The 22534-nt window shown below is 35.4% G+C and overlaps 1 protein-coding gene across 3 annotated transcripts in view; it reads left to right on the top strand.

The window, feature by feature from the left end:
- JAK2 (Janus kinase 2) overlaps positions 1-22299 on the top strand; it is a 123147-nt gene extending 100848 nt beyond the window's left edge. For all 3 annotated transcript variants that reach the window (XM_012454553.3, XM_064361473.1, XM_012454554.3), the window contains 9 exons: positions 313-464; positions 618-768; positions 1565-1701; positions 13196-13385; positions 14229-14353; positions 14518-14690; positions 17160-17277; positions 20578-20691; positions 20925-22299. In XM_012454553.3, coding sequence (XP_012309976.1) covers positions 313-464; positions 618-768; positions 1565-1701; positions 13196-13385; positions 14229-14353; positions 14518-14690; positions 17160-17277; positions 20578-20691; positions 20925-21032 — 1268 coding nt within the window. In that variant the 3' untranslated portion in view covers positions 21033-22299. The remainder of the gene's footprint in view (positions 1-312; positions 465-617; positions 769-1564; positions 1702-13195; positions 13386-14228; positions 14354-14517; positions 14691-17159; positions 17278-20577; positions 20692-20924) is intronic.
- The last annotated feature ends 235 nt before the right edge of the window (positions 22300-22534 follow it).

The following is a 22534-nucleotide window of genomic DNA, read 5'->3' as shown; positions in this document are numbered from 1 at the left end:
GTTTAATGGAAAGAAGATTAATTGATTCAGAATTCACTGAACAGGATTCTAGTTCTGTCTCTGCTGCTAACAAATTGTGTGCCTTTGGGCAGATCACTCAATTGTGTGTCTCCATGTTGTCATTGTTAAAGATGAGGTAATCTCGAAGGTCCCTTCTGGCTCTTAAGTTTATGCAGTCATGTGCACATGCATATCCACCCCCTCCAAAATAAAATAGACCTGATTATTCAAATGACCTTTAAGCTATTTATATATAAAAGATTGGTTTACTTGCAAATTATTTAACCCTACTCTGTTCAAATCATTTAAAAGTTCTTCAGGAGAGAATACCATGGGTACCACCTGAATGCATTGAAAATCCTAAAAATTTAAATTTGGCAACAGACAAATGGAGTTTTGGTACCACTTTGTGGGAAATCTGCAGTGGAGGAGATAAACCCTTAAGTGCTCTGGATTCTCAAAGAGTAAGTTTATACAGATTAAGTTAGAATTACTCTATCTCTGAATCTTCATATTACTTTCACATGATTTGATACTGTTTAGCCCATCTAATTTTAAAAAGAAGGTTGGTGTGGCATTATGCAATTTATTCCCAGTTTGTGGTTCTTTAATTATAGAAGCTGCAATTTTATGAAGATAGGCACCAGCTTCCTGCACCAAAGTGGGCAGAATTAGCAAACCTTATAAATAATTGTATGGATTACGAACCAGATTTCAGGCCTTCCTTCAGAGCCATCATACGAGATCTTAACAGTTTGTTTACACCAGGTATGTATTTATGAAGTGATCTCACTGATTTTCCAGCTTTCTCTCTTTATTTAATGAATCTTTACTAATTTTGTAATTCCTTTACAATTTTTCTTAATGTCATTTGGACCCTCTTAATTTCTTATGTTCATATGCCTTTCATGATTTATACATATTCTAATCTTGACTGATAATTATTTTCATTTTTTTAAAAACAGGCCTTTTCTTTTTCAGTAAATTAATTTTAGTTTGCCATTTAATGAGTTATAAACTATAGTGTTTTTGTTTTGCCTCAATTGACTTTTAAAAAGCAGTTCTTTTTGTTTTTAACATTTCTCATATATTTTATAATTGATTGATTTTTCTAAACATGAGCTTTATTTGTTTTGGTTTGTTTTTTCCTTTTTCAAAATACTGAGCTTATATACACGTGTTTGACCTATAGGTGCTTTCTACTCCAGTATTACTCACCTTTCTTACAATAACTATCAGCATATTACCTTACTTTATGAATATTAAAACTTATTTTGGAAAACAAATATTTATCCTTTGTAAAATCTCTCTTGAAAGCCTGTCAGATTATGGGTAATGATAAAAGGCTCCCATTATCTAAACTATTTGAGTTTAGAAGGTAGGAAACATTGGGAAATATTTCAGAGGCCACATGTCTAGATTATATTATCTAAACTATTTGAGTTTCCCTGTTTCATTTAGTATTTGTAACTCATGATTATTTTGGTCAACTTGAATGTATATCAGTTTAGTTCAGAGAGTATTATTTGCTAACTAAAGGTGGTAATATTCTTTATTTCTCCAGATTATGAACTATTAACAGAAAATGACATGTTACCAAATACGAGGATGGGTCTTTCAGGGTTTTCTGTTGCTTTGGAAGACAGGGATCCTACACAGTTTGAAGAGAGACATTTGAAATTTCTACAGCAACTTGGCAAGGTAAATTGTCAGAAGTTTTTCAAATACAGTATAATCATTTTATTTAGGAAAAACTGAGAGAGTTTCTAAAGTTCACTTACTATAACATTTTAAGGAGTGCTTGTAGAAAAAAAGGTTTGGTTGTTAGATGTTGGAGAAATGCTGTGTTAAATAAACAGCTGTCTTTACTGAATAACTTTTCAGAGGCTTTAACATGTAATGTGCATTGAAAGTCTTCAAGAGGATGATAAATTAGAAAGTATTACTCAAATTGACTTGACCAAGAGACTGTTTCTTGATAGCAGGAGTTCATTATAAGTGATTCAGTGAAATAGAGAAAGGAACATATAAGCTTTTCTACCTGCCTCTCTCCCTGTAGTCATCTCAGGGAGGATTAATCAAACTTATTGCTTAGGGTCTAGGATTTTGACTGTGCCATATTCACTAGCAGAGTCTCTGTCTATTAAAAGGTCACACAATCATGTATAACCTACATATTGTAAGTAAGACCAGGGAATGCTCAGTTCTTAGAAGGTCCAGTCATAGGGGTAAGCTCTTTCTTTCTCCCATAAGCTTGCTAGGATAAGGTTCTATATCATGTGGCCTTAGGAATTGGATTTTGGCATGGACACAACATGAAGTTCTCACTTAGACCTTGTAATTAAGCTAAATATTTGAATCCAGTTTTACTAGGGTTATAATAAGTATTGGTTTAGTTATCTTAATACTTTGCTGTTGTTTCCTGTTTGTAATATATTCTTGGAATATTTTATTCTTTGAAGGGGGGTGTAGCAAAGCCAACAAAACATACCAAGTTCAGGTATTTGGGTATATTAGTTATCTTTTGCTGTATAACAAATCTCCCCAAAACTTACAACTGAAAACATTTATTTTCTCCACTTTCTGTGAGTCAGGAATTTGGGAGCAATTTAGCTGGGTGGTTCTAGATTAAGGTCTCTCACAAGACTGTAATCAAGTTGTTAGCCAGACCTTACATCTCATCTTAAGGCCTGACTGAGGGATGATCTGCTTACAATCTCACTCTACATGGTTGTTGACAGGACGCAGAAAATCTGCTTCCAGGGTCACTTACATAGGCATCTCCATAGGACTGCTCACAACAGGGTAGCTGAGAGCAAACACCCAAAGTGGAAGCCATGGTCCTTTTATAACCTAATCTTAGCAGTAGCACCTTATCACTCTTGACATATTCATTTCATTACAAGCAAGTCAATAAATCCAGCCCATAATGAAGAAGAGGAGATGATAAGAGCATGACTGCTAGAAGGTAGGAAACATTGGGAAATATTTCAGAGGCCACATGTCTAACTGGCTGACCTTGTTGATAATTCCACGTTGATAGCTTCAATTTCTCAGTAGTATGCAATATGTCCAAAATTTATTAGACCATAAAAAAATTTTTACCCCTCATTAACTATGGACATTGCATGGAAAGTATTCTCTAGAACAGTTTGCTAGATGATACTTTAGACTTAAGAGTAATCTCTTCATTTTATAATTAGAAAAACTGAGGTCCAGAGATGTTATGTAATTGCCTATGGCCACAGCTAGATATTAGCAGATGTGAGATGAGGACCTTGTTTCTGTACTCCTACTTCCACACTATTTCCACTGTTCTATATACATATTTGATTGTGTTTGTGTGAGTATGCTTCAGTTGCATTATTGTCTTCTATTGTTGTCTTTATAAGGCAAATCATATATTTTGTCATTAAGACATAAAGTAATTTTTGTATTCCCATTTGTGATCACAAAGCAAACACTCATTTTTTTTATAGAAAAGGCAAAAATTAGTATAATATGAATTCTTCATGGGTTTCTGGTTGAAATCCATTTTAATTTGTTGTTAATTGTATGCCACTATTTTCATGACTAGAAACACTAATCATTGGATTCATGACTATAAATAATGGCTCATAAAAATCATGAAAACCTTAAAAATTATTTTCTCTGTGATCCTAAATAGACCATTTAATGTTTCTAGTCCTTAGATCCAACCTTTAGTAGATATTATGATATCTCTCAGAATTTTTTTGTGTGTGTGGACTATAGAGAGTGTTTTAGAAAAGAAAGTCCAACTTGACATAAAAGGAAGAAGGATAGTGAAATTCCATTATCTTCAGTTGACATGGGTATTTTCACTTAACTTTTAAATTTTCTTCTTATATTTGTATCTTTTCTCAACTTTTTTTCTTTAATTGTACTTTAGGTTCTGGGGTACATGTGCAGATCTTGCAGGATTGTTGCATAGGTACACACATGGCAGTGTTGTTTGCTGCTTCCACCCCCGTGTCACCTACATTTGGCATTTCCCCTCATGTTATCGCTCCCCAACCTCCCCACTCCCCCACTGTCTCTCCCTTGGACCCATGCAACAGACCCCAGTGTGTGATGCTCCCCTCCCTGTGTCCCTGTGTTCTCATTGCTCAACATCCGCCTGTGAGTGAGAACATGTGGTGTTTGATTTTCTGTTCTTGTGTCAATTTTCTGAGAATGATGATTTCCAGATTCATCCATGTCCTTACAAGGGACATGAACTCATCATTTTTTATGGCATAGTATTCCATGGTGTGGTGTATATGTGCCACATTTTCCTCGTCCAGTCTATCATTGTTGGGCATTTGGGTTGCTTCCAGGTCTTTGCTATTGTAAACAGTGGCGCTATGAACATACGTGTGCATGTGTCTTGATAACAGAATGATTTATAATCCTTTGGGTATATACCCAGTAATGGGATTGCTGGGTCAAATGGAATTTCTATTTCTAGGTCCTTGAGGAAACGCCACACTGTCTTCCACAATGGTTGAACTAGTTTACAGTCCCATCAACAGTGTAAAAGTGTCCCTATTTCTCCACATCCTCTCCAGCATCTGTTGTCTCCAGATTTTTTAATGATCGCCATTCTAACTGGCATGAGGTGGTATCTCAATGTGGTTTTGATTTGCATTTCTCTCATAATCAGTATGATGAGCATTTTTTCATATGTTTGTTGGCCTCATATATGTCTTCTTTTGAAAGGTGTCTGTTCATATCCTTCTCCCAGTTTTGGATGGGTTTGTTTGTTTTTTTCTTGTAAATCTGTTTTAGTTCTTTGTAGATTCTGGATATTAGCCCTTTGTCAGATGGGTAGATTGCAAAAATTTTTTCCCATTCTGTTGGTTGCCGGTTCACTCTAATGATTGTTTCTTTTGCTGTACAGAAGCTCTGGAGTTTAATTAGGCCCCATTTGTCTATTTTGGCTTTTGTTGCCAATGCTTTTGGTGTTTTAGTCATGAAGTCCTTGCCTATGCCTATGTCCTGAATGGTTTTGCCTAGGTTTTCTTCGAGGATTTTTATGGTGTTAGGTCTTATGTTCAAGTGTTTAATCCATCTGGAGTTAATTTTAGTGTAAGGTGTCAGGAAGGGGTCCAGTTTCTGCTTTCTGCACCCTGCTAGCCAATTTTCCTGACACCATTTATTAAACAGGGAATCCTTTCCCCATTGCTTGTTTTTGTCAGGTTTGTCAAAGATCAGATAGTTGTGTATGTGTGGTATTGCCTCCAAGGCCTCCATTCTGTTCCATTGGTCTGTATCTCTGTTTTGGTACCAGTACCATGCTGTTTTGATTACTGTAGCCTTGTAGTATAGTTTGAAATCAGGTAGCATGATGCTGCCAGCTCTGTTCTTTTTGCTTAGGATTGTCTTGGCTATGTGGGCTGTCTTTTGGTTCCATATGAAGTGTAAGGTGGTTTTTTCCAGTTCTGTGAAGAAGGTCATTGGTAACTTGACGGGGATAGCATTGAATCTATAAATTACTTTGGGCAGTATGGCCATTTTCACGATATTGATTCTTCCTAACCATAAGCATCGTTGTTTGTCCACCTGTTTGTGTCGTCTCTTATTTCATTGAGCAGTGGTTTGTAGTTCTCTTTGAAGAGGTCCTTCATGTCCTTTGTTAGTTGTATTCCTAGGTATGTTATTCTCTTTGTAGCAGTTGTGAATGGGAGTTCGCACATGATTTGGCTCTCTGTTAGTCTGTTATTGGTGAATAGAAATGCTTGTGATTTCTGCACTTTGTATGCTGAGACTTTGCTGAAGTTGCTTATCAGTTTAAGGAGATTTTGGGCTGAGATGATAGGGTCTTCTAAATATGCAATCATGTCATCTGCGAATAGTGACAATTTGACTTCTTCCTTTCCTAATTTAATACCCTTTATTTCTTTTTTTTGCCTAACTGCTCTGGCTAGAACTTCCAATACCATATTGAATACAAGTGATGAGAGAGGGCATCCTTGTCTAGTGCCAGATTTCAAAGAGAATGCTTCCAGTTTTTGCCCATTCAGTATGATATTGGCTATAGGTTTGTCGTAAATAGCTTTTATTATTTTGAGATGTGTTCCTTCGATACTTAGTTCATTGAGAGTTTTTATCATAAAAGGCTGTTGAATTTTGTCGAAGGCCTTCTCTGTATCTATTGAAATTATCATGTGGTTTTTGTCTTTGGTTCTGTTTATGTGATGAATTATGTTTATAAACTTGGGTATGTTGAAGGAGGCTTGTATCCCCGGGATGAAGCCTATTTGATCATGATGGATAAGCTTTTTGATGTGGTGTTGCAATTGGTTTGCCAGTATTTTATTGAAGAATTTTGTATCTATGTTCATCATGGATATTGGCCTGAAGTTTTCTTTTCTTGTTGAGTCTCTGCCGGGTTTTGGTATCAGGATGATGTTGGTCTCATAAAATGATTTGGAAAGGATTCCCTCTTTCTGGATTGTTTGGAATAGTTTCAGAAGGAATGGTACTAGCTCCTCTTTGTATGTCTGGTAGAGTTCAGCTGTTAGCCCATCTGGACCAGGACTTTTTTTGGTTGGTAGACTATTAATTGCTGCCTCAACTTCAGCCCTTGTTACTGGTCTGTTGAAGGTTTCAACTTCTTCCTCGTTTAGGCTTGGGAGGGTACAAGTGTCCAGGAATTTATCCATTTCTTCCAGGTTTACTGGTTTATGTGCATAGAGTTGTTTGTAGTAGTCTGTGATGGTAGTTTGTATTTCTGTGGAATCTGTGGTGATATCCCCTTTATCGTTTTTGATTGCATCTATTTGATTCTTCTCCCTTTTCTTTTTTATTAATCTGGCTAGCAGTCTATTTTGTTGATCATTTCAGAAAACCAGCTCCTGGATTTATTTATTTTTTTTTTTTGAAGGGTTTTTTGTGTCTCTGTCTCCTTTAATCCTGCTCTGATCTTAGTTATTTCTTGTCTTCTGGTAGCTTTTGAGTTTTTCAATCTTGCTCCTCTAGCTGTTTCAATTTTTATAATAGGGAGTCGATTATAGATCTTTCCTCGCTTCTGTGATGGGCATTTATTGCTATAAATTTCCCTCAAGACACTGCTTTAAGTGTCCCAGAGATTCTGATACATTGTGTCTTTGTTCTCAATGGTTTCAAAGAACATCTTTGTTTCTGCCTTCATTTCATTATCCAGTGGACATTCAGGAGCAGGTTGTTCAGTTTCCATGAAGTTGTGCGGTTCTTAGTTTCTTAATTCTGAGTTCTAATTTGATTGCCCTGTGGTCTGAGAGACTGTTTATTATGATTTCCGTTCTTTTGCATTTGCTGAGGAGTGATTTACTTCCAATTACGTGGTCAATTTTAGAGTAGGTGTGATGTGGTGCTGAGAAGAATGTATATTCTGTGGATTTGGGGTGGAGTGTTCTATCGATGTCTATTAGGTCTGCTTAGTCCAGATCTGAGTTCAGGTGCTGGATATCCTTGTTATTTTTCTGTCTCATTGATCTGTCTAATATTGACAGTGGAGTGTTAAAGTCTCCCACTATTATTGTGTGGGAGTCTAAGTCTCTTTGTAAGTCATTAAGAACTTGCTTTATGTACCTGGTTGCTCCTGTATTGGGTGCATATATATTTAGGATCATTAGCTCTTCTTGATGCATTGATCCTTTTACCATTATGTAATGCCCTTCTTTGTCTCTTTTGATCTTTGTTGGTTTGAAGTCCATTTTCTCAGAGACTAGGATTGCAACTCCTTTTTTTTTTTTTTTGCTATCCATTTGCTTAGTAAGTCTTCCTCTATCCCTTTATTTTTAACCTATGTGTATCCTTGCATGTAAGATGGGTTTCCTGAATACAGCACACCGATGGGTCTTGACTTTTTATCTAATTTGCCAGTCTATGTCTTTTGATTGAGGCATTTAGCCCATTTACATTTAAGGTTAATATTGGTAAGTGTGAATTTGATCCTGCTATTTTGATGCTAGCTGGATGTTTTGCCTGTTATTTGACACATTTTCTTCATTGTGTCGATGGTCTTTACCATTTGATATGTTTTTGGAGTGGCTGGTACTGGTTGTTCCTTTCCTTGTTTAGTGCTTCTTTCAGGAGGAGCTCTTGTAAAGCAGGCCTGGTGGTGATGAAATCTCTCAGCAATTGCTTGTCTGTAAAGGATTTTCTTTCTCCTTCGCTTATGAAGCTTAGGTTGGCTGGATGTGAAATTCTAGGCTGAAAGTTCTTTTCTTAAGGATGTTGAATATTGGCCTCCTCTCTCTTCTGGCTTGTAGGGTTTCTGCTGAGAGATCCTCTGTGAGTCTTATGGGCTTCTCTTTGTGGGTAACTCAACCTTTCTCTCTTGCTGCCCTTAGCATTTTTTTCTTCATTTCAACGCTGGTGAATCTGACGATTATGTGCCTTGGGGTTGCTCTTCTTGAGGAATATCTTTGTGGTGTTCTCTGTATTTCCTGGACTTAAATATTGGCCTGCCTTGCTAGATTGGGGAAGTTTTCCTGGATAATATCCTGAAGAGTGTTTCCAGCTTGGATTCATTCTCTCCGTCACATTCAGGTACACTTATCAAATGTAGATGATTAGGTCTTTTCACATAATCCCATAGTTCTGGGAGACTCTGTTCATTTCTTTTTGCTTTTTCTGTATTCTTGCTGCCTTGTTTTATTTCATTGAGTTGATCTTCAATCTCTGATATCCTTTCTTCTGCTAGGTCTATTTGGCTATTGAATCTTGTGTATGCTTTGCGAAGTTCTCGTGCCATGTTTTTCAGCTCCATGAAGTCATTTATATTCTTCTCTAAGCTGTTTATTCTAGTTAGCATCTCATCTAACCTTTTTTCTAGGTTGTTGGTTTCTTTGCATTGGGTTATAACATGTTCTTTTAGCTCAGAGAAGTTTGTTATTACCCACCTTCTGAAGCCTGTTTCTGTCAATTCATCAGATTCATTCTCCATCCATCTTTGATCCCTAGCTGGTGAGGAGTTATGATCCCTTGGAGGAGGAGAGGCATTCTGGTTTTTGGTGTTTTCCTTGTTTTTGTGCTGGTTTCTTCCCATCTTAGTGGCTTTATCTACCTGTGGTCTTTGTAGTTGGTGCCTTTCGGATGGGGTCTCTGAGTGGACGTCCTTTTTGTTGATGTTGAAGCTATTTCTTTCTGCTTCTTAGTTTTCCTTCTAACAGTCAATCCCTTCTGCTGCAGGACTGCTGGAGGTCCACTCCAGACCCTGCTTGCCTGGGGATCACCTGCAGTGGCTGCAGAACAGTAAGGGTTGCTCCCGGTTTCTTCTTCTGTTATCTTTGTCCCAGAAGGGTACCTACCAGGTGTTGGCCTGAGCTCTCCTTTATGAGATGTCTCTTTGGGTATACAAGGGTCAGGGAGCTACTTGAGGAGACATTCTGTCCTTTATAGGAGCTCAAGTACTGTGCTGGGACCTACATTGTTCTGTGCAGAGCTGCTGGGCAGGTATCTTTAAGTCTGCTGCAGTGGAACTTGTAACTGTCTCTTTTCCCAGGTGCTCTTACCTAGGAATGTTGGCTTTGTTTATAAGTTCCTGACATGCTGCTGCGTTTTTTCAGAGATGCCCTGCCCCACACAGAGTAGTCTAGTCACAGTCTGCCAGTAGAGGTGTTGCTCAGCTGCCACAGGCTCTGCCCAGCTGCTGTATGAAGTGCTTTGGTATTGGTGGACTTCGTCAGTAGTGGTGGATGCCGTTCCCCCCACTGAGCTGGACTGTTCTGATCCAGCTGTGCTTGCTGGGAAACTCTCAATCCAGAGCATTTCAGATTGCTTGTTTTATGGGGGTCTTAGCTGCTGAGCCAGATTGCCTGGCTCCCTGTCTCCTCCCCCTTCCTTTCAGTTGAATGGGCGGCTCTGTCTCCCAGGCATTCCAGGTGCCAGTTGAAATGGCTGCCCAGATTTGTGTGAGTTTCTGTGTGCCTACCTGCAGCACCACAGTACCAGCCCTGCTGAAAACTCGTGGTGCTTTTCGGCCCAGGAATCTCCCGGTCTGTAGGCAGTGAAAACTTGTTTGGAAATGTGGTGAGCACTCACCCTTTGTGTTGTTCTTGCTGAGAACTGCACTCTAGAGCTATTCCTATTCAGCCATCTTGGATCACCTCTTTTCTCAACTTTTAATACAAACATGAATATATGAATAATTGTATGATTAAGACCTTTTCTGTGTTAATTAGCTTGATTGTGGTAATCATTTCATAATGTATGCATATGTCCAGTAATCACATTATACACTTAAATGTATATAATTTTTATTTGCCAGCTCTTTCTTAATAACTATAGAAAGAAAAGAAGAAAGCCAGTGTTTTGAATTCCAAAATCCAAAATGAAAAACCATCTTTAGCTATTAGAGTCAGAACTTTAAAAACCAGTGGATGAAAATCTGAAGAGCATTCTAGAAACCAGACATCCTTGGAAGGATCTGAATTACTTTCACAATTTTAGTTTATTTCTCTGAAAGCATGTCATTTTAATATTACACAAATATTTGAGTCCCTACTAAATGCCAGGTACTCTGTTGGTCACTATAGATATGGGTTATAGTCACTGGCTCTGAAGAGCTTACAACTTAGTAGAGGTGGATAGCCAACTAATTATAGAACAGTATGATAAGTGTATACTGTATTTAAACTTCACACTCATCATGGTGTCTAAGAGTTTTATAAGATATGAATTGGAACAAATGTCAACATTATACTTATGTATATTTGTGAATTGTTTATATGTTGATATAGCAAAACATAATTATAAGCTTCCTTTTCACACAAAATTCCATTAATGGTTTTGGTTATAGATTTAATTATTTAAAAAAATAGAATGCAACAGGATACAACAGTGTTGTTATTCAGTACTTAACTGGTAATTTCTTTAGCATTATTCAGAAAGTACCCCTAAGTTAAACAGTAACACAGTAAATTATAGTATATGTTTCTATATCAACGTAACCAACATTGGTTAGGCACTTGAGACTTACTGGTTTTATTAGTCTGTTCTGATGCTGCTAATAAAGACATACCTGAGACTAGGTAATTTATAAAGGAAAGAGGTTTAATTGACTCACAGTTACCCATGGCTGGGGAGGCCTCAGGAAACTTACAATCATGGCAGAAGGCACCTCTTCACAGGGCAACAGGAGAGAGAATGAGTGCCAGCAAGGGAAATGCCAGATGCTTACAAAACCATCAGATCTCATGAGAACACACTCATGATCACGAAAACAGCCTGGAGGCAACCACCCCCATGATTCAACTGCCTCCCACCAGTCCCTCTGATGACACATGGGGATTATGGGGATTACAATTCAAGATGAGATTTAGGTGAGGACACTGCCAAACCATATCACTGGTAGTTCTTTTACTCTCTCTTACTTGATTTCTCTGGTCCTATCTCAAACCCTTCTGGTTTCCTATCCTAAATCCTGCTTTTTGTTACCAGTAATTTTCTTCATGCTCTTCTTCCATAAGAAAAATAGAGGCAGTCCAAATTAAAAGTGAGACTGATTTTTGCCTATCAAAGTGACAAAGATTTAGAAAAAGTATAATTACCATTGTTGGCAGGGATGTGATAAAATACACATTTTCCCACTGTTTATTGGAATATCTAATAGTAACTACTTCGAGAGAGCTTCTAATGCAGTGTGTGTCAAGGGCCTTTGAAATGTTTGTATCTTTTGAACAGCTAATTGTTGTGTACATCTTTATTAAGAATACTTAAGTATTTATTTAAAGAATATTGCAATGACATGACTGTATTAATTTAAAAATTTTTCTTAGTGTACATTTGTTTCCAATGTTAAAAAATTAGTGCATTTGTGTGACAATATACCACAGTTAAAAATCATTAATTTCAAGGAATATATAGTGGCACTGGAAAATAAATGTTATGGATACATTGTTTAGTAGAGGAAAAGAAGATAAAACTCTTACTTCCTACTTTTGGTTTCTAAAATATGTTTTGAAATAATTTCTCACAACAGCCACATGAGACAGACATTTTATTATACTCCACTTTAAGGAAGGAAAAAAACCTCATGTTAGGGAGAAGTGAATTGTCCAAGGTCAGAGAGAGAGAGCAAGTTGTGCATCAAGATTCTAATTCCCATCGAGTCCTGGGTCTACCCACTTGTTGTGTGGCCTTTTAAACTGTGTATAGATTTAACTTTGAGCCTACATAAGGTCTAGGTATTTTTTTTTTTAAATTGACTTCAAGTATATAATTGAAAATATAATCACTTAGAATCTTGTATTTCAAGAACTACATTGTTTTATCCTTTAAGAATGCAGTAATATCCAAATACACTGATTTGATTAATACCAAAAACCGATACTTTATTTAAGTTATTGCAACTTACCAGTTCTATGTAGTTAATGAGTCTTAGGTAAAAAGAATGGATTTCTTTAAAGATATCTTTAAAAAAAAAAAAAAAGTACGGCCATCCATAGGCTAAAAGTTTCTTTCTTCTTAATCTGCTTGGGCTGCTATTAACAAAATACCATAGACTGGGTAGCTTAAACATCAGACATTTATTTCTCTGAATTCTAGAGCCTGGAAGTTCTGAGATCAGAGTACTGGCAGGGGTTGGTTTCTGGTGAGAGCTCTCTTCTTGGCGTGCAGATGGCCATCTTCTTGCTGTGTCCTCACATGGGAGAGAGAGATTGCTCTAATGTCTCTTCCTCTTCTTCTAAGGGCACTAGCCCATTAGGATTCCACCCTTATAACCTCATTTAACTTGTATCACCTCCTCACAAGGCCCTATCTCCAAATACAGTTTCCAAATTCATCTTATAAATTTTTTTGGGGGGGGTGCGGTCACAGACATTTAACCCATAACAGACACATTCCATCAAGATCACTGTAAGTGATACCAAGATATTTTGCAGAAGAGGAAAATCCTTTCTGGAAGGTAGTGACAAAAGTTTAGGAATTCCTCAGCATGTCCCTTGGTTTATCTTGATAATTAATGTTCATCATTTATTTAAATGGTTTTTTGAGGTAATTTATATTTCAGCCTGTAATTCCTCCTGAAGAAATTAAATTTATAGGTTTACTACCCACCAGTTGAGATAGTAATTTCTTATCCTGTTCTAAGAGTTAAAGATGTGTCTACTAATTCTAGCTACTAGAATTTTCTATATAATTATAATTTATTTGTAATTTGCCTTGAAAACTTGTCATTTCCATCCTAATGTGACATGTCATTTAGGGTAATTTTGGGAGTGTGGAGATGTGCCGATATGACCCTCTACAGGACAACACTGGGGAGGTGGTGGCTGTAAAAAAGCTTCAGCATAGTACTGAAGAGCACCTGAGAGACTTTGAAAGGGAAATTGAAATCTTGAAATCACTGCAGCATGACAACATTGTAAAGTACAAGGGAGTGTGCTACAGTGCTGGTAAGTTGACCATTGAAACCTATTTTAAATTCAAGGTATGGGCCAGGCACAGTGGCTCAGGCCTGTAATCCTAGCACTTTGGGAGGCCATGGCGGGCAGATCATGACGTCAGGAGATTGAGACCATCCTGGCCAACCTGGTGAAACCCTGTCTCTACTAAAAATACAAAAAATTAGCTGGGCATGTTGGCATGTGTCTGTAGTCCCAGCTACTAGGGAGGCTGCGGCAGGAGAATCACTTGAACCTGGGAGGTGGAGGTTGCAGTGAGCTGAGATCGTGTCACTGCACTCCAACCTGGCGACAGAAAAAAAAATTCAAGGTATGCCTTTGGCATCCTGTGTAACAGAAACTTACAGTGTCTAACAATCTGGACTTATGCCAATGCCCAGAGGGAGAAACATTCTATAATGACTGGAGATTGTGTTTGGTGAACATGGACGTAACTATAGGAACTATTTGGCTAGTTAGGCATTCTTTTCACCTCTTAAGTTTACCAAGAGAGTATCATTTTTAAAGAAATTGTTTTTGCTTACATTTTCTATAAGAATATTTTTGAATTTGATGTTTTTTGTTCTATATAAATGAGGAGAAAGGAAATTGATCAGTTTTTGGTTTGCCTAAAGAGTTACAGAAAACTGAAACAAATAGTTTTAAAGCTTTTATTCAAAACTTTTTGTTTTTATTCAAAAGTTTTTGATTCAGAAAGCTTATATTCTTAACAACTATATCACCTTTAATGTATAATAAAGTTTTGTCATCTTAGATTGTATATATGTTTAAGTCATTTATGATTTCAGTATAATATGGCAAAGTAAAACATTGTTTCCACCTTTATGTTAAAAGGTCGGCGTAATCTAAAATTAATTATGGAATATTTACCATATGGAAGTTTACGAGACTATCTTCAAAAACATAAAGAACGGATAGATCACAAAAAACTTCTGCAGTACACATCTCAGATCTGCAAGGTACCTCATATCCTGATTGTTTACTGTAGATGAAGCAAGCATGTTGAAGTAATTTTTAGGAAATCATCTAGACTTTTTCTTAGATAATAAAGGGAATAGGGGTAAGACTATTTAAATTGTTTATGTTCATAAAACTAACTGAAAGAAAAATGTTTTATCCATAGGGTATGGAGTATCTTGGTACAAAAAGGTATATCCACAGGGATCTGGCAACAAGAAATATTTTGGTGGAGAATGAGAACAGAGTTAAAATTGGAGATTTTGGGTTAACCAAGGTCTTGCCACAAGACAAAGAATACTATAAAGTAAAAGAACCTGGTGAAAGTCCCATATTCTGGTGAGTATATTTCAGTGTAAGTGAAATTTTAGAGCACAGATTTCAAACTTTATTGTTATTAATAGCTTGTCATTTATGTTTACAGTAACAGTGAACATTTACTCTATGCTTACATTGGGCTAAATGCATTTTATAATCTCATTTAACCCTTATAACAACCCTTGGAGAACATGTATGATTATTATCTCCATTTTAAGCATGGAGAACTGAATAGCTTACCCAAGGTGGCATGACTAGTAAATCACTGAACCAGGATTCAAACCCAGAAAGTCTGATCCCAGAGTTCACTTGTAAGCCTTCCTAAACATGATAATGCTTTAATCTGGCATTAATTGAATATTTTGATATGTTGTAGCAATTTGAAGCTAAAGGTTATTTTTGATGTGAATTAATTGTGAGGAGCATTCAAACCTAATTTTTTTATGTGGAATATACTGTTGTTTCTGTTTATCTGTGCTTTGATGGAAGATTTCCTTTTTTATGCAACTTCATTCATTTACAATGCATTTTCCTTTCTAGGAATGATTTGATGGAATTAATTATATTAAAATATTTTTGTTTTGCATACATTCTAATAGGCTTTCATTCTGATTTATTCATCTGCTAAAATACTATTAAGACAATGTTATTTGAGTCAGATGTTAGTGTTAAAGGAGGGGTTTTTATTTTGGCTAAGTATGTTTTATTTACATTCTTGATATTTGAAGATCAGAATTACTGATACAAATAATATAACTGCCAGTTTATAAATATTTTTCTGTGGCTCATCAGAATGACTAGAAATATATACATTATTCAGTTTGCTGCTGCCAAGTTCATGGATCATTTACATGTGCTAGCTATCTTTATTTTGTATGTATAAATTTTTCAACTAATTCCAATGATTGCAAATTATTAGTCTGGAAATAAATCAGGTAAGAAAGCACTAATGACTTAGAACGGATTGATTATTTCCACAGATGGGTAACTTATAATGCTATTATGAATGTGTTTTAAATAAGAGTCTTTATCTTTTAAAGATACATCTTGAAGTAATTTATGATTGAAATACTATTATATTTGAGATTCACTTTATATAAATTAACTTGGGTGGAGGTGGAGTAATACATGAAACAAGAGGGGCAACGAGTTTAGCTGAGTGACAGGTACATGGTTGTTCATTGTTGTCTAATTTGTATAAGTTTGACATTTTTCATTATGTTAAAAATGCTTTTTGAGGAATGTCCTCCTGATAATCATTAGAATTGCTTTCATCTAATTATTTTTAGGGTATTAGTTAAACTAAAAAGTAAGACTCATCTAAAAAATAATCATCTGTTTTGGCCATATCCCCAGTGATATATGAATTTATTTTTATTATTTTCAGAATGAGAAATTAAAGAGGTTAAATAAAATTAGCTGGCAGTCAATAAATATTAGTTATATGAAGATCCAGAGATACGGATATACTTAATGAATATGTTAATGAACATTAATACTCTACACTGCTCCAAATACTATATAGGGACCTAGGGATATGAAGATAGGATTAGCATAAGAAAAGATGGACTGTCCCTTAGTAGGAACACTAAACTAAAAGGAAAAGTTTGATGTGGTAGGCAAATTTAACCGACAGGTCTGCTACCCATAGTCCCTTCCCTTTAAGGGCTCATAATTAGGAAAAAAGTCAAATGTATAATCAAATCATTGCAACCATTTTTTTTTCCCCTCCAGGACACTTATATGGATTCATCTTTAAATGCATCTTTGCATCTTAACTTGAAAAGAACAGCTTATTTTCACTTCTTAGAAGGGACTCTGCAGTTAACCCTGGTATTGTCTATAGAGACAGAAATAAATTTATTTGGATTTTAGTTAGACCACCCCCCTGTTGACAATTTGCTGGGAAGACTCACAGGACTCACCATATATCCATATTCATAGTTATGATTCATTATAGGGAAATAATACAAAGCAAAGTTAGCAAGGGGAAAAGGCATATGGGACAAAGTCTGGAGGAAACTAAGCACAAGCTTCCAAGGGGCCTATTCCAGTAAAGTTGTGTGGGACACATTTAATTCCCCCAGCAATGAATTGCAATAACACGTGTGAAATACTGTCTATCAGGGAAGCTCATCAGAGACTCACTGTGCAAGATTTTCACTGGGACTGGTCGCATAGGCACTCTCTGCCTGGCACATACTAAAATTACAGACTCCCAGAAGAAAAGCAGATGTTAACATAAACCGTATTGTTCGTACAAACAATCTAGACATAGTGAGTCACTCTTATTTAGGGAACTGTGGAATCCCTCCTGAAATCTAAGTTCACAGGTGCCAGGCAAAAAGGCCCTTCTAATCATGGAAGCCTCAGGCCTGCTGTGTTTTTTCTCTAACCCCCCCTTTTTTTTTTTAATACAATGATTTGCAGATAAAATCAAGAGTCCACATATTAAGTAACTGTCTTTTAAATGTTCTTCATATATTACAGGTATGCTCCAGAATCACTGACAGAGAGCAAGTTTTCTGTGGCCTCAGATGTTTGGAGTTTTGGAGTGGTTCTGTATGAACTTTTCACATACATTGAGAAGAGTAAAAGTCCACCAGCGGTCAGTGTGCTTTTTGTTTACTTTCAGTTTTCTGTTCATTCGTTTGATTTGTATAAATTTATGGGGTACAAGTATAATTTAGCTTACATGCATGCATTACATGGTGGTGAAGTCAGAGCTTTTAGGTATCTACCACCTTAACACAATGCATTATACCCCTTAAATAATTTCTCAGCATCTACCCAGCCAACTGCTCACCCTTCCAAGTCTCCACTGTCTGTCACTCCAAATTCTATGTCGATGTATATACATTATTTAGCTCCCACTTATAAGTAAGAACATGTAATATTTGTCTGTGACTGACGTGTTTCACTTAAGATAATTACCTCCAACCATGTTGCTGCAAAAGGCAAGATTCATTTTCACGGCTGAATAGTATTCCATTGTGTATGTATATCACATTTTCTTTATCCAGTTATTCACTGATGGACAGACACTTAGGTTGATTCCATAACTTTGCTTTTGTGAAGAATGCTGTGATAAACAAAAAAGTGCAAGTATCTTTTTGATGCAGTGATTTCTTTTCCTTTGGGTAGATACCCCATAGTGGGATTGTTGGATCTAGAAGTTCTATTTTTAGGTCTTTGAGAAATCTTTATAATGTTTTCCATAGAGGTTGTACAAAGTACATTCAGCATTTTTCCAACAGTGTATAAGAGTTCCCTTTTCTCCACATCCTTGCCAATATCTGTTATTTTTTCTTTTTCTTTTCATTCTGACTGGAGTTAGACATACCTCATTGTGATTTTAATTTGCATTTCTCTGATATTAGTGATGAACATTTTTTCATATGTCTCTTGTCCTTTTGGGTGTCTTCTTTTGAAAATGTCTGTTCATCTCCTTTGCCCACTTTTTAACAGGATTATTGGGGTTTTTGGTTGAATTGTTTGGAGTTCCTTATAAATTCTGGAGAGTAGTCCCTTGTCAGATGCAAGGTTTGCAAGTATTTTCTCCTATTCTGCAGGTTTTCTGTTTATTCTGATTATTTCTTTTGCTATGCAGAAGTTTTTAGTTTAATGAAGTCTCATTTGTCTGTCTTTGGTTTTGTTGCCTATGCTTTTGAGGTTTTTGCCATGAATACATCATTTCCATATAGTATTTTTAGAGTTTTAGATCTTACATTTAAGTCTATAATCTATCCTGAATTAATTTTTGTATATGGGGAGAAATATAGGTCCAGTTTCATTCTTCTGCATATAACAATCCAATTTACCAGCACCACTTAGTTAAAAGGGTATCCATTGGCTGGGCGTGGTGGCTCACACCTATAATCCCAGCACTTTGGGAGGCCGAGGTGGGTGGATCACAAGGTCAGGAATTCAAAACTAGCCTAGCCAACATGGTAAAACCCCGTCTCTACTAAAAATACAAAAATTAGCCAGGCATGGTGGTGGGTGCCTGTAGTCCCAGCTACTTGGGAGGTTGAGGCAGGAGAATTGCTTGAACCTGGGAGGCAGAGGTTGCAGTGAGCCGAGATTGTGCCACTGCACTTCAGCCTGGGTGACAGAACAAGACTCTGTCTCAAAAAAAAAAAAAGGGTGTCCTTTCCCATACTGCCCAAAGCAGTCTGCAGATTCAATGCAGTTCGTATCAAAATACCAATGTCCTTTTTTCATAGAATTAGAAAAAATCCTAAATAGCAAAAGCGATTCTAAGCAAAAATAACAAAGCTGGAAGCATCACATTACTTGACTTCAAATTACACTATAAGGCTACAGTAACCAAAGCAGCATGGTTACAAACATATAGATCAGTGGAACAGAATAAAGAACCCAGAAATAAAGCCACATATTTGTAGCCAACTTATCTTTGACAGAATCGACAAGAACATATATTAAAGTTTTTTTTTTTTAACATGAGAAAAGATTTATCCAAAGAATAGTAAGCCTAGGACTCATTTTAAAGCTCTTATTGCTTACTTTTAAGGCAATATCCAACAAAATAACCCCAAACTTAAAAAAGGGGGTATTCAGAAACTAGTTAGTATATTCTCTTAATATTATTTTTATTAAATTCAGTAAGCTCGTTCATTCTAGGAATTATTGCATAAGTCAAAATAAACCTTCCAAAGTAATTTTTCTCCTGGTCATCTTATAATTTTTTTTAATATGGATAAGTATGAAAAAATAAAAATCATCTCTAATGCAATTAGTCTGAGATGACCACTTTAATATTGTGGTATGTTATCTTTCAGACTTATTTTTATGTTGTGTATAAAAGTATATATAAAAAAGGTACATAAAATTTTTAAAATTTGACATATATATAAATATATATTATTATATAAATTAAGGTCATACTGTGCAGTTTGCTCTTCTATTTCATGAAGTATTACAGCGTGGGTAAAGTTTACAATATTAGAAAAATGTACTGCAAATATGATTTCTAATTGCCGAGTAGCATTCCATCATAAGGGTATATATGTCTGAACAATCATTTTCCATTCTTTAAAGTAACACTTCAGTGAGCATATTGAACATCCTTATGGATAAATACTTAAAATTATCTCTGGTACTTATCTTAGAATAAAAGTGTAGAAGTTATTAACTATTTTAAATTTCAAAATGCTTTTTAGGAAAGCTATACCAGATTGTATCTCAATAGCAATGCATAGGGATGTACATGTCATCATTTGCCAGTATTGATCATTATATTTTTATGCAGTTTTGCCAAGTTGATAGGGAAGAAGTTATATATATTTTTATTTACTTTCTCTTATTAATGAGATTGAGTATTTATTGGGTGTTTAGGGTGAGTATGTATATGTGTGAATTATCTCTTCTGTGCTTTGCTTATCTTTATGTCTATAATTTTGACCAATTTATAAGAACTCTCTATATTGAAAATAAGTAAATTACATTTAAGTATTTTCCTAGCTTATAATTCAGATTTTGATTTTATAAACTTTTGACATATGAAAGTTTTCTCTCTTGCATTTATGCTTCATTCTTCATTTTTTCTTATACTCTCTTTTATATTTAACTTTTTATTTCAATTGAAATGTAATATGATGTGTTTAAACAACAAAACTCAACGGAAATATGTTTTCAGTTCATGTGTTTTGAGCTCTTCTCAAGGGATTTGTGTTGAGTTTATTACAGCTATGGAAATGGAAATTATAGAGGTTCCGTATATAACAGCCTTATGTTTTTGATCCTTAAAAGTAGTCTGTTTTGAAAAGGTTTGAAAACATACAAAAGCACACCTATACTCAATTTTTCCAATTGACTGAAGGAAATTGAAAAAGAATTTTACTACAAATTAGATGTACAAAAAATACTGAAAGTGGATTTGTTTTAGGAATTTATGCGTATGATTGGCAATGACAAACAAGGACAGATGATCGTGTTCCATTTGATAGAACTGTTGAAGAATAATGGAAGATTACCAAGACCAGATGGATGCCCAGATGAGGTAACCCATTTTTTAATCCATGATAATCATCCATTTTCTTTTTGCTCAAGGACTTCAGTTCCCTTTCTGAAATTTAATTTGCAGAGCTTCCAGATAAACAGCATAATCAGATGACTGTGGAACAAAGCACAGTTATGACATGTGCCCTGTATTGAAAATTAATGTCTTCCACCAATTAAAGATGGTCCTTAGTGTTCACTGTAATTTTGGTTTATTTATTTTTTCCTTTACAGATTTATATGATCATGACAGAATGCTGGAACAATAATGTAAATCAACGCCCCTCCTTTAGGGATCTAGCTCTTCGAGTGGATCAAATAAGGGATAACATGGCTGGATAAAAGAAAGAAAAGATCTTCATTCTGAGACCAAAGTAGATTATAGAGCAGTTTTCTATTCACATTGCTGTGGACTATTATTACATACATCATTATTATGTAAATCATGATGCTAGCCAGCAAAGATGTGAAAATATCTGCTGAAAACTTTCAAAGTTTAGTAAGTAAGTTTTTCTTTATGAGGCTACCAGTAAAATATATTAATGAGAAGTCCTTAGTAAGAAATTTTGTGAGAGGTTACTTAACCATTGTCAGTTAACATCACTCTTCTCTGGCAAAACAAAAACAGACTTTTCAGTTCAGCTTTTTGAGACATGAAAAAATTATAATGTAAATTTTGCAATCTTAAACATGCACAGAATATGTATGTACAGTTTTTACCACAGTGGATGTATAATACCTTGGCATCTTGTGTGATGTTTTACACACATGAGGGCTAGTGTTCATTAATACTGTTTTCTAATTTTTCCATACTTTATCTGTAATTACGTCACTATACAAATTAAGATGTTCAGCTAATTGAATAAGTACCTTTGTGTCCTTGTTCATTCATATCATCACTGGCCAGCATTATAAGCAGGTGTATACTTTTAGCTTGTAGTTCCATGTACTGTAAATATTTTTCAAAGTAAAGGGAACAAATGTCTAGTTTTATTTGTATAGGAAATTTCCCTGACCCTAAAGAATACATTTTGAAATGAAAGAAGCTTACAAAGATAAAATCTATTTTCTTATGGTTTCCCTTGTATCTATTTGTGGTGAATGTGTTTTTTAAATGGAACTATCTCCGGATTTCTCTAAGACTACTATGAACAGTTTTCTTTTAAAATTTTGAGTTAAGAATGCTAGAAGTATTGTCATCCTTTGAGCTGTTTACTGCCAATAAGATTCTTTAATCCCTGGGATCGATGCTCATGAATTTAAGCCTAAGCCATAAAATAGATGATTGTTTTTAAAATGGATAGCTCATTAAGATGTGTAGCGGGTTAAGAAATTTTTCCTAAAGACTGTATATTTGAGGAGTTTCAGAACTCTGCATTGCAGTCATAGATTTTCTAAGAGGAGAAATGAGGTAAATAAGTAAGAATGTATGCTTGTTAATTTTATTCAAGAATGCCAGTAGAAAATTCATAGTGTGTATCTTTAAGAAAAATGAGAGCATACATCTTTTCAATTAAGTATAAGGGGTTGTTCGTTGTTGTAATTTGTTATATTGCTACTCCACTTTAGATAACATACCTAAAATAAAATATGGTGGGTTTTTTGTGTATGTATGTGTTATTTATACAAAACTAAAAATACTTGGTATTTTGATTAAAAAGAAAATAGTTTATTTTTAGTAGTATAGTCTACTCTTGTAAAACTTGTACTGAAGACTTCTGATTTGGGGTTGAAGGGAAGGAAAAGGAAGAAATGTTTTTTACCTTCATTATATTTAAGCATTTTAGTAGTTAGTTACTGGATGTAGAAATCATCTAAAATGACAGTGAATTAGATTTTTAGAG

This window comes from Aotus nancymaae, unplaced genomic scaffold (assembly GCF_030222135.1).
Source record: "Aotus nancymaae isolate 86718 unplaced genomic scaffold, 86718_ANA_hifiasm-v0.15.2.pri h1tg000041l, whole genome shotgun sequence".
NCBI lineage: Eukaryota > Metazoa > Chordata > Mammalia > Primates > Aotidae > Aotus > Aotus nancymaae.
This window is presented reverse-complemented; position numbering and strand designations above follow the sequence as displayed.